Source organism: Ctenopharyngodon idella, chromosome 8 (assembly GCF_019924925.1).
Source record: "Ctenopharyngodon idella isolate HZGC_01 chromosome 8, HZGC01, whole genome shotgun sequence".
NCBI classification, from domain to species: domain Eukaryota; kingdom Metazoa; phylum Chordata; class Actinopteri; order Cypriniformes; family Xenocyprididae; genus Ctenopharyngodon; species Ctenopharyngodon idella.
The window spans coordinates 24,640,934-24,653,329 of record NC_067227.1 but is presented as its reverse complement, the minus strand read 5'-3'; the positions used below and the strand labels follow the sequence as shown (position 1 = coordinate 24,653,329).

General features: G+C 35.6%; 3 protein-coding genes across 9 annotated transcripts in view; 2 read left to right on the top strand and 1 right to left on the bottom strand.

Moving 5' to 3' along the window:
- Positions 1–2,384, top strand: part of slc44a5b (solute carrier family 44 member 5b) — a 36,083-nt gene extending 33,699 nt beyond the window's left edge. For all 3 annotated transcript variants that reach the window (XM_051903643.1, XM_051903642.1, XM_051903645.1), the window contains one exon: positions 1,039–2,384. In XM_051903643.1, coding sequence (XP_051759603.1) covers positions 1,039–1,163 — 125 coding nt within the window. In that variant the 3' untranslated portion in view covers positions 1,164–2,384. The remainder of the gene's footprint in view (positions 1–1,038) is intronic.
- On the bottom strand, positions 2,179–7,617 carry LOC127517672 (LIM/homeobox protein Lhx8). Of its 2 annotated transcripts, none has more exons than XM_051903647.1 (8): positions 6,843–7,617; positions 6,044–6,184; positions 5,812–5,933; positions 5,508–5,728; positions 4,409–4,509; positions 4,151–4,246; positions 3,844–4,009; positions 2,179–2,623 (listed from the first exon to the last, which is right to left on the bottom strand). In XM_051903647.1, the coding sequence occupies exons 1-8, from the start codon at positions 7,008–7,010 to the stop codon at positions 2,550–2,552; spliced, it is 1,089 nt and encodes a 362-aa protein (XP_051759607.1). In that variant the 5' UTR covers positions 7,011–7,617; the 3' UTR covers positions 2,179–2,549. The 2 variants fall into 2 exon arrangements, with proteins under 2 accessions (XP_051759607.1, XP_051759609.1); XM_051903649.1 differs by having other exon boundaries at positions 4,409–4,473.
- Positions 7,618–9,432: 1,815 nt separating this feature from the next.
- Positions 9,433–12,396, top strand: part of erich3 (glutamate-rich 3) — a 15,200-nt gene continuing 12,236 nt past the window's right edge. For 2 of the 4 annotated variants that reach the window (XM_051903180.1, XM_051903178.1), the window contains exons 1-5: positions 9,434–9,623; positions 10,470–10,563; positions 10,806–10,931; positions 11,261–11,332; positions 11,421–11,549. In XM_051903180.1, the coding sequence (XP_051759140.1) occupies positions 9,604–9,623; positions 10,470–10,563; positions 10,806–10,931; positions 11,261–11,332; positions 11,421–11,549 (441 nt within the window). In that variant the 5' untranslated portion in view covers positions 9,434–9,603. Of the gene's footprint in view, positions 9,624–10,469; positions 10,564–10,805; positions 10,932–11,260; positions 11,333–11,420; positions 11,550–12,396 lie in introns of all 4 variants that reach the window. The other 2 variants (XM_051903179.1, XM_051903181.1) reach the window with 2 other exon arrangements.

Below are 12,396 nucleotides of genomic sequence, written 5' to 3'. Positions count from 1 at the left end.
TTTTCTATTTTAATATACTTTAAAATATAGTTTATTTCTGTGATGCAAAGCTGAATTTTCAGCATCATTACTCCAGTCTTCAGTGTCACATGATCCTTCAGAAATCATTCTAATATGCTGATTTGATACTCAGTTATTATCAATGTTGAAAACAGTTGTGTTGCTTAATATTTTTTTGGAACCTGTGATACTTTTTTCAGGATTCATTGATGAATAAAAGGTTAAAAAGAACAGCATTTATTCAAAATATAAATCTTTTCTAACAATATAAATCTTTACTATCACTTTTTATCAATTTAACACATCCGTGCTGAATAAAAGTATTAATTTCTTTCAAAAAAAAAGAGAGAAAAAAATTGACCCCAAACTTTTGAACGGTAGTGTATATTGTTACAAAAGATTTCTATTTTAAATAAATGCTGATATTTTTTTACTTTTTATTCATCAAAGAATCCTGAAAAAGTATCACAGGTTATAAAATAATAAGCAGCACAACTGTTTCCAACATTGATAATAAATCAGCATATTACGATTTCTGAAGGATCATGTGACACTGAAGACTGGAGTAATGATGCTGACAATTCAGCTTTGCATCACAGAAATAAATTATATTTTAAAGCATATTAAAATAGAAAACCATAACTTTAAATTGTAATAAAATTTCACAATATTATTGTTTTTTTCTGTATTTATTATGAAATAAATGCAGCCTTAATGAGCATAAGAGACTTTGTTCAAAAACATTAAAAATAGTAATGTTTCCAAACTTTTGACTGGTAGTGTGTGTGTGTATATATATATAATTTGTGTGTGTGTGATGTCCAGAGGGAATATTTGTTTTTAATAAGCCAACTTCGATTAAATCATCAAAATATGAGGAAAATATTTTGTAATTTTTTATGCCTTTTTCAGATATATAGTATAACTTTGTCCAATTAAGTTTTCCTTCTATCCAAATACCCAGCATTGCCTCTGATCGTCTCCAAAATCACATTAACAACTGGTTGGCATTAATATTGCTTGTGCTTCTGTTCTCAGTGCTTGATCTGGAGAAGAACAACGGCTCGGCAACCCGGCCGTATTACATGAGCAGCAGCCTGCGAGCCATCCTCAACAAGAAGAACCACAAGAGGCCAAAGGAGAAAAAGAAAGGCAGAAAATAAAAGGAGCAAGCAACAAAAAGGCACTGATCTGAAAAACAGACACTGCCGGTTGTTGTTCTGTTTGCTGACCATCAGCGTCCTAAATGGACTGCTTTAAGCAGTATTCAGTCATGTCCGTAGGCAGCCTTTGTGTTATAAATCTTATTAGAAGCCCAAAAATACAAATACAAGAGTCTTCGATCTGATCAGCATCTTTTTGTTATGTTTTCATTATGAAGGTAAATATAATTGACAATTATAATTGGCAACTAAATCAGCTGCGATTATTTCCTGTTTATAGGTGTGTGGAAGTGTCTTGCTTTCTATGCATTTTTATAGATTTAGTAATTTTTTAACCGATTCTTGTCTTTTATATGACCATTGCATTCTGTTAGCACCCATTTGGGGTGAAACTGCCACTTTTCTCATATTGAGAAAATGACCGGTAACACATTTTAATTGCTCTTCACTAGATGAATTTTCCTCAACTTTTATAAGTTGCTGATTGTAATTGCAGTTCAGCTGAAGTGCCTTACTCCAACACTCCGTTAACAGCTCTTTTAACCTCAACCACATGTTGATTTGAGCCCTTTTCTGCTGTGCAGAGCTTTAAACTCTTATTTATTCCTTCATTACTGCTCTTATTCATCCATCCAAACTGCATTTCTCATCAGATCGATTGCTCTCTAGCAGTAGGTTACAACCCTTGCTCCTTCAGAGTGATTTCATTTTGTCCGTTCACACTTCATTATAGCCAAGGAAGGACTTCAATTTATGTTAATAACACCTTGATATGAATATGTGTGCAGAATGTTAGTAGTTATTTTAGGTTGACTAATTTCTCCTCATATTTTGATGTTTTTTACAATGTTACAATGTACACATTTTTCCTCCTTATTTAAAAGGGATATTTCTTCAAATGTTTTAATCAAAATCCATTTTTTTACCAGTTTTATGTTAAGAACACTTGAATGTGAACGCTAATACAGTGAGTGCATGTGCTGAAATGTTATTCGGCTCTCATAATTCATTTAAATTGTATTTTTTTTTTTTTTTTTTTTTAACACTTGTCTTATCTTATTAGTATGTAACTTTATTTAATTCTCTTCTTTTACAGTGTGGTAAATGTTTTTATTATTTTTGTGACCATATATTGTGCTAATTTGTAATGCATAATAACACTATGGTGTAATCCACGTGCATGCAAGGTTAAATTCGGAAATAAAGTATTTCATATAAGTATTTCAGACATGACAAGGAGTTATTTTTACTTAGACCACATGGGTTAGGAACAAAACACATTAATAAATGAAAACATACAAATGAATACATTTAATACAAAGGTGTTAGTGGCATAATTATTGTTATAATAATTGGCACAACATTTACAACTGAATTGTAAAATGTTTAGCTGCTGCTGACTGGTAGGTGCGTTGATTGGTTGGACAGTAATGGCTGATAGAGTAGAGATGGAGTGTGAACTGGAGATAAAAGAGAAACAAATCCATTAACAAAAGCACAAACACACAGGAACAAAATTTATGTCATCTTGACACTAGATACCTTTTCCCAGTCATGTCACGTCTCAAGTCTTTTCTTCCAAGTCAAGTCTTTGCTTCCAAGTCAAGTCTCAAGTTTTTGAAGTCCAAGTCAAGTCTTCAAGGTCTAAGTCAAGTCTCAAGTCTTTGAAGTCCAAGTCAAGTCTTCAAGGTCAAAGTCAAGTTTCAAGTCTTTGAGGTCAAAGTGAAGTCTCAGGTCTTTGAGATCCAAGTCAAGTCTCAAGTCTTTGAGATCAAAGTCAAGTCTCAAGTCTTTGGGTCCATGTCAAGTCTCAAGTCTTCGAGATCAAAGTCAAGTCTCAATTCTTTTAGATCCAAGTCAAGTCTCAAGTCTTTGAGATCAAAGTCAAGTCTTAAGTCTTTGGGTCCATGTCAAGTCTCAAGTCTTCGAGATCAAAGTCAAGTCTCAATTCTTTTAGATCCAAGTCAAGTCTCAAGTCTTTGAGATCAAAGTCAAGTCTTAAGTCTTTGGGTCCAAGTCAAGTCTCAAGTCTTTGAGATCTAAGTCAAGTCTAAAGTCTTGGGTCCAAGTCAAGTTTCAAGTCTTTGAGATCAAAGTCAAGTCTTAAGTCTTTGGGTCCAAGTCAAGTCTCAAGTCTTTGTTCTATTTTTTAGTAATAGTTCTTTCAGCTAGTTATCGTAATTAACTGTATGAGGCAAAATCAGTTTTGAAATATTTGGATTAACTGATTGCTTTTCAAATTAAATGACACAAAGATTATCACAAGGTAAGACTTAACTACACTGTTATTGTTTTCGCACCATTCAATCTACAGCGCCCCAATCATTGAATCAGTGAGTTGTTGACTCAAGAACAGCTGCAGTCGGATCAGTCCGATTCTCAAATGAAATGTTCAGTGCTATTTGAGAACTAATTCAACAGGTTCATGGGAAATCTGCTCGTTCATCAATCTGACATTGCTATTGCATCTCAGATTGGGTATCGGGTGGCGATTTCTTCAGTTCGAAATGGGGAATGATATGTTTTTGCTTTTCCATTTGCAGTTTTCATTAATATTCATCAAAAACAGCAAATTATTCTAGTATTTCTGTTGTATCAGAATAGTTTTCCACACTAAAAACTGATAATGTACTATTTAAAGAAAATTTGGCTTATTGTACTACATTTCCTCAAATCTCACCATCGATGCAGATGCTGTGTAAGGCTGTAAGCATGGATGTGTCTGTATAATGCAGTTCATTTAGGTCGGAAACCGGCCGGAGTGATGACAGTCCTCCTGTCAATATTCCTGAATGAGGGGGAGAGATGTGCTTCTTATGACGGGCACGACAGTTTTGAAACCACACCTGACCAGAAAGAAATTATTTAGACAACATACGCATTCTCTGTCATATACGGTAGCAAATAGTAAACAATGGTAACGTTTTTAAGTTACAATTTATAACAGCTCAATTTAGGCACTTTAGAAATTGCTAAAGAAATGTAACCTGAATGACACGTCGGCTAAGCCCAGTCTGTTCAGCAAGTCTCTGAAGTGTCTGTGCATCTGGGTTATTGTCCTGAGCAAACTGAGCCTGCATAACCTGCAAGCCACAAACAGAGAAATAATGCCAGCAGGATCAGAGTCAGTAAGGCAGTGTGAAATCTGTACATTTTAATTTGAGTCACATTTTAATATGAGTCTCATTTTAAACCCCAGAAGTATGTGGGACATAGTGAACAGCGAGAGTGGTGTTTTTGTTTACCTGTAGCTGGTCTGAAGTGAAACTGGTACGTGCTCTTTTTGATGGCTTTTGATTTATCTCACAACCTGTAGGCAATGCACCGTCAAGACAAATGGTTTTCCCTTGTATAATAAAAGGTAAGGCACAGGCGTAATTATTTTTTCTGACCAAGCATGCTACAAACTAGAAGACAAAACCAGAAGCCCATCTATCAAAACCAAACAACTTTTTTCCCCCCGAAGATTTCTTGGGCTGTATTATTTTTACCAAAACTATGCAAATCATGTCTAATCCTGACATAATAATAGTCTGAAGAGTCTAATTTTTTAAATGGAACAGTTTAGAGAACCTTTAGACAAAATCTTTAAAAAAAAGTTTGCATATTTTATGTTTTTTGTCAAGTGTCTTATTTGATATATCAGGCCTTTATGGCTCATATAGTATAATATAGGAGAATATGGAGCTCATACTGAAAAAATGCCTAATTTTTATTCAGAGGCCCAAACTGAGCAAAAATATGGGATTTGGTGCAGTTGCTCATATGACCAAATAATATGAAATTCTGATAACTTGTAATGTAAATAAATTGGATCTTTAGCAGACTACTTGCATGAAATGCATTTAAATATCAGTTACTACTCTGTATCTTCTAATAATATTTCTTAGTAAAATTATATTGTTTTATGATCAAAACTCAACAGCTATTATGTGGGGGGCAAAGCTTATAATGCAATGTAATCCAATGATGATTCCTCAAAAGTCTGATGTACAACATCATATTTGATACTCACATTATAACATGATTTGTCTAGCAAGTATATATAACATGTATTATTATGTTTACTTTATAAAAATCAGTAAAGATTTCACAGCAAAAAGACACATGTACCACAACCTGAAGATGTACTTTTTTAGAATTATATTAAAAGGCCTTTTACTTGCTAAAAAGTATAAACTATCAGTCAGATGACAGAAGGCATGTAGAAGATTGTGTACAACAGTTTTTTCAGCAGCGTTTTGTTCATGTTGATCATTTAGAGGCCTTATAAATGTGTTTATCAAATATGACAGTAGGCTTTAGGGTTTTAAAGTATGTTGCCTGTATGCATGCAGGACTCACCTTTTTCAGAAGCCCCTTTGAGTTTGTCCAGCATGCTGTCATAATGGACTCGACACAACAATTTTTGCCCAACCAAAGCAAACTCCTCGCCTGTGGATAGCTGCCTCTTACAGGAGAAGCACAAGAAGCATGCCAGGTGGTAAACATTTCCCTTTGCCCTGCGTACCCAATCTGTGGAGTGAACCGTTTCCCCACAGCACGAGCACCATGTCCGATACCTCCTGTCAAACAACCATAATTATGTTTGAATTAGGTTAAATACATACTGAAACATCTTGTATGCATATACTGACAGAGTAAGTACCTGAAGTAATCTAGTTTGCAGAAGACCTCTCGCCCTCTAACATAGCAGGTTGTGTGTCCGCTCAGAGTGGTTTGGCACACACAGCATGAAAGGCATCGCACATGCCAGCACAAGTCATTTACCTGCATTCAACATACCATGGCGTAAGAAATTACATTACATTAGAATCATGCAGCATATAAAATTGTAAGTGCAATGAATAAACATTTTTAAAGGAAATAATCCTTCTCACCTTAAGGAGATGCCTGTCTAGGATGTCATCTCTACACCCCGTGCAAACTACTTTGCCTTGGAAAGCATCAGATGCCATTTTTTGGGGTAAAGCAGATGGAGAAGCGGGATCTAATAGGCCACTCACAAGTTCTGATGAACTCTGCAGAAACAGACATTATATTTTCAAACATACAGCAAATGTTATTGGTTCAACACAATTGAAAATTATATTTAAGCTTTGCACTTTTGTAATGCACAGTTTAGCACATTTGGGTAAGGGAAATACATATTTAAAAGTATAGCCTATTAAATGTCTAATGCGTTTAATTCATTTGGCTCTATTAAAATGTATACAATTAATATTTTAACACACATATCAAATGTAGCGCCTACATCTATGGTTTAATAGCATTTTCGATCAATATATCAGTAAAGAAAAAATCGCATTTTTACCGCCGAAAAAAAAAAATCCTAGCGTTCGCTTGAGGAGGTGACCATAACAACCGAGCTCTTGCCCTTATTTTGGGGATCTGTATCGTTACACCGGCAAAGCTAGGTAGGTTATTGGCATTATTTAACGGGTTATTATATTTTGTATATCACAAAACCTTTAAAAATAAGTATTTTAAGTATTTAAGGCCGCCAAAAAAACAAAAACAAAACAAAACAAAAAAAACGGTTTGCGAGAGCCGAACCTCAATGAATCAAGACAAAAAAATATGACCCTCTACATCCTCTATATGACACTGACTGAAAAAGGTTTATGGTTCATCGGTGGCTTCAGGTTATGTTTAAGCAAAATATATAGAAATATTTACCATACAAACGTCGCTTGTAACTTCTCTGCACTTGTTGGTAAAATCCTCACTGCGACCCGTAGACATGACTGTGGTGAATGCGCTCCGGATTTCCAGAGTCCTCACCGAAACAGCCTTTAAATGTACGCGCTCCATCCCATAAACATCATCCACTCTTCTCTTCACCATGACAACCGCAACAATTAGCCAACCAAAACTACATTTAGACTTTAAGAATTTCAATCACTATTAAAACACGTCCGACTCTTGGAGAAGGCTAATGGTTATCTGTGCAGTTTATTATGTACTTGAAATCAGCATTAGGGATTCGGAAACGGTTTACACACAATGCCTTAACCCCAAACGTATCAATTACGCATGCCAGTCAAAACCTCTGAAGAATCAGTGGAAGAAGAGAATTGATTTATTTAATAACAGCAATTAAAACCACACATTTGGCACAAACGCGCAACCAGAGCGACCCAAAGGTGAAGAGGTCTCATTAAACTCTTGACACTTAATTGCCGCGATTTCAAAGCGGGTTCTTTTCTTCTTCTGGTATAATTTAGGGGAAATGGTGGAAATATTTCTTCCGAACTGCATGGAGCACATCCCACCGGCACAAAAAAAAAAAAAAAAATCAATTTATCATTATGACATGTATAAAGCGCTTTCTAATTGTTTATTTGTAGGTATTCCAGAATTAAACAATAGGTGTTGGCCTAAAGCAATTTCCGGGAATTAAAAATGAGCTTTTTAATTTTAATTGTAGGCCTACCATGTAATTTTAAAGTCTTTATGCACCAGATGACAGACAGTTATTCTGCAAAACCTACACACTTTTTAGGACACTTTTTATCATTTGAATGTTTTTACTTTATGTTAACAGGTTACTTAATGACTTAAAAGACAATAATGTAAAATAACAATTATACTTAGTATTATATTATATTATATTAAGCTAAATTTTTTATATTATAATAGCCTACTTATTATTATGATTATTTTACTAAATAACAATAAGGGATAATAAGGATTATCTGTTCTTTAGTCAAATACTTAGCTACTTTCAAGTTTATGGGATCTCTTTTTATTAATTTTAACCAAATTTCAGCATCTGTGCTTAACGACTAATATCTATTTACTTCATCTACTTAATCACAGGCATTTAAACAGACAATGAAAACTATAATGAAAAAGATTTAAAAATATATTTGTAACTAAAAATATATTTGTAAATATAATTGTAAACTAAATCAGTGAGTTTGGCTTTTCCCAGACATAGCATCCATTTTCATATTATTTTCTTTTTTTTAATTTTTTTAATTTATTTTATTTTTTTTGAGAGAGAAAGAGGCACTCAGCCTGTAATGTTGTTTTAAGTTATGGGGTTCTGGGTGTCTCGGTGACACAATTTTTAACTTATTTAATTGTTTAAGTTTTATTATTTATATAATTTTTTACAAAGTGTGCCAATAGAAATTCTCATCTGTGCGCTCCGATGAGGCCTTCAGCCTGCGTGTTTTGAGTCAAGGGGTGTCGTGATTTCTTCAGGACTGCAGTGTCTGTCTGTCCAATCAGAGAGTCGTGGAAAAATGCTCTAATCAGGGAGTGATTGCCTTCTCCACAATCACAGCATAAATGTCCAATCTAACACTGATTGCACTTGCTGCAGTGCCACCCACTACACACCCAAACGCTACGACAATCCCACAGATGCCATCCGACACACACACACACACACACACATTCCATGTTTTATGGGGACTTTCCATAGACGTAATGATTTTTATATTGTACAAACTGTATATTCTATCCCCTACCCCTAAACCTACCTATCCCAGACAACTGTCTGCCTTTGTTCATTTTTCAAAAAGCATAATTCTGAATGATTTATAAGCTGTTTTTCTCTTGGAGACAAAAAAAAGAATGTCCTAACAAGTTCAAAAAATGACGTTACTATCTTTGTGGGGACATTTGGTCCCCACCAGGGCCATCACTAGTGGGACGAAAGGTGGTGACGATTCTAGGGGCCCTCAGCCTTGGGAGGCCCTCGATTTCAACCCCCGAAGCGCGATTTCAGCTGAGGGCGAGAGGGACCCCACCCCCAAAACCTCATATTTTAGACAAAATTTTTGTCAAAATGTTGGAAATTATGTCACCGCATTGAAATACTCTGAATATTTCTCTCTCTCTCTCTCTCTCTCTCTCTCTTTGGTTGATTCCTTCAAAAACTTGTAGAACATGGACAGACAATCTCCAGTGAAAACGCTAGAGGGCATCAATGTACAGTCTTAAGGCTCATTGTAACCTGACCTACATTAAATATCCCCACGTTTAGGTCTAATAAAACATTTTTACAAAACCATAACATCTAACAAAAGCAGTATGTTACATATATAGCTACACAATACATGACATAATGATTTTTCACCATTCAACTTTTCCATTTCAATCTAATAAGCCCTGTATTTTTTTATTGACATTACAGATATATTTTCACGTCAATTTGACTTTAAGACGTATCAATATAAACTTATTTATGTATTATAATATCGCATATAAACAAAGCGCAAAAGAATGCGTAGAGTTATTGGCATCGTCACGTGATTCACCATGGCAACGCTGGCTGTCATCAGTTCCGCGCGAGGAAAGGTGTTGAGTATTCAGAGCCGGGCAGGCGGGATGCACACATAGTTTTAATGCCCTCTGGATTAAAGAAAGCTCTAATATTATCGCTTGATTGCTTGATTCTTACCAAAGATCATTACGCGCCGACAAAATGAGTCATCTGAACCCAGGGTGAGTAACTAAGCTAGACCAACTTGCAGTGTTGACTGAAATGTAAAATGCTCCATCTAGCTGTCCTGTCTTAGACTGCTATTTGCATTACCAAGCAGTATGCATAATAATGATGAATTTTCATCTTTTTTTTTTTTTTTTTTTTTGGCAAGACACTATATGACTAAACGCTCCTGTTACTGTGGAGATGAAACAACAGCAATAGATCAACCACTCCACAAAGGACAGGCAATACTGTTCATGCATGACTTAAGTGAATGTTGTTTATTTCTTAAACATACTTCAAATAGCTAGCTGTCATACTAAACATATGTCTGAAATGATAATTAAGACACATTTAATTAGATTGAAGTCTAATTAGATTTATTCCATATGTTTAGGCTTGTCTTGCACCGACATCATGTTTTATTTCTGAACAGTTTTGAGAGGGATATGAATTCAGTGGGGGGCCATGGGTTAAGTGTGCTATCCATCCACACTCAATTCCAATAGAAACCAGACACCGGTAATGGTATCTACTTGGCCTGAGGATTGGTGTACAGGTTGTGTTGTCTTCTTTACAAACGCTCAGGGAAATCAAATCTGTATCGGAAAAAGCCAGGCAGACAAACAGTCGAGCATTTCCAAGACTACACTTGACACAGATGTAGAGTGTTCACCTCAAGCTGAAATCCTTGGCACTGCTGGCCTTGAGGATCACTGAATCATTCCATCAGCCTGGTCAGGCCCGTCCTTACATTACAACTCCATGATGCCTGGGATGAGTCATTATATGAATGTTTTAATGTGCCAGGTTAGGCTGGTTTCTACTGGGAGACTTTTTATGCATTGTCTTTTTCTATGTAGTCTTCTTTCAGCTTACAATAGCTTAACTGACAAACATCTGACTGGATACTTCAACAATGTGAGAATACGAAGACATCTTCAGAAAGTTGGGCTGGTAAGAGAGTCAAGCTAGAATATAATGATGTTATGTATATTCATTGGGACCTAGAGATTTGATAGTTGCAATATTTACAAACTAACATCTCTCATATGACTCAATCCCTGTTATATAAGTTAATTAAAGTAATTAGCATTCTCATAATGATCTCTTTACCTGTTAAAAGATGAAAGGAAAGCACTTTTATGTTATACAAGATCAGATGCTTCAGTCATTGAATGCAGGTGCATGTGCTTCAGATCACCCGGAGCGGACGGATTGTTCCCGATAAGGAGTACAGGCACAAGCTGATCCAGCGAGCGCATCAGAGACATGTGAGAGAGTGTCTGGCTCAGGCCATCTTTCACAAGGTGCTAGACATGGAGGTGAGAGCATTATGCAGTCCACAGGTGCATTATCAGAGGCTCTATAAGCCTAGACTGTTGTGTTGTGTCATAAAGTAAGGGTACTGCTAAAGTAAGATATCCTATTCACATAGTAGTCTACATACAGTACTGTATATTCATCTCATTGTATAAAAGTACATAAGACAAAAAACATTTGGATGTACACTGTTCTAGACCTTTGTACTACTCACATAATTAAATTAAATTTATTAAGTAATATTGTATAAATATGGATACAAAATATGTAAATAAATCCTGTACTAAAATAAAAAAAATAAAGATATTTCACTTTTCCACTGTTTATTCAGCGCCTTCATCAAACTGAGATCAAGAGAAAACTTGAAGAATTTGCACGGAGGGAACGAATCCACAAAATGAAGGTTTGTCATTTTTACAAAACTCAAACTGGCCTTGGTGACGTGGTAATAAACTACATTTTGTGATTTAACTTTTTGCACTTGATATTAGGCTGAGCGCTCCAAGAGATATGAAGATGAACCAGTGCTAATGCTGTCACCTCGGCCACCCACGGGGCCAAAGATCTCACACGCACGGCATTCTGGGCCGGAGGGAGAGCATTCTGAGTCAACAGAATCTGTAAGTGGCCCATATCAGTTAATAATGGGTGAAATAGCTTTACAAACTAACCATTTTCTTTCAGTTTACATAACATACAATTAACAGGTAACACCCACAATAAAGTGCACTTTACATTACTGTTCTCCTAGTGATGTGATATTCTGCCACTTCTGCAAAAAGATATTATGGATTTTATATCTGCTTTATGTTTATTCTAGATAGGTACCTGGCTAGTCCTAATGGTCGCTGAATTGTAGATTCAGATTATTTGTTTGCTCATCAGGCTCTGACATGTTTAACAGAGTGTGAAATGAAGTGGTGTGGTTGTTCCCATCATAAATGCTTGCCTGTTGACGTTTTAGGTGCCTGGAGAGTTACTGCTCCAGCAGATTGATGACACATGAGCTTTATTGTTTGCTCTGGTTTCTCTAGATACCTTTTTTCAAACCCATGTGTTAAGATCTCAGTTTTACTAGTTTAAGTTCTATTTAAAAATAGTAGCTTTCTATTTAAAAAAAGTAGTTTTTACTTAAATCATTATTTTTATAATTAAAGAGGCAATATTATTTCCTTTTACAAAGTCTTGATTTTGTTTTTGGGGTCTATAGAATAGTTTTTCATGCTTGAATGTTCAAAAACACATTATATTTCACATATTTTACATTATTGCAGCACCTCTTTTCCCAGTCTGTCAGTAACACTCTGTTTAGTTCCTGTCTCTATGAAGCCCCTCCTTCTGAAAAGCGCAGTGTGCTCTGATTGGTCGGCTGTGATTGGTTAACCGCTTTGAACGCGTTTTTGAAATGTCCCTTACCATAACCGCGAGTTTCAACACACTCAACCATGCCCCGCTCCTTTTTTGTGT

Coding starts and splice junctions, on each gene's coding strand:
- LOC127517672 (XM_051903647.1), bottom strand. CDS start 7,010: ATGGTGAAGAGAAGAGTGGATGATGTTTATGGGATGGAGCGCGTACAT. Junction 5,934..6,043: donor TAGACAGGCATCTCCTTAAG/GTGAGAAGGATT, acceptor TGTTGAATGCAG/GTAAATGACTTGTGCTGGCA. Junction 5,729..5,811: donor TGCAAACTAGATTACTTCAG/GTACTTACTCTG, acceptor GTTGTTTGACAG/GAGGTATCGGACATGGTGCT.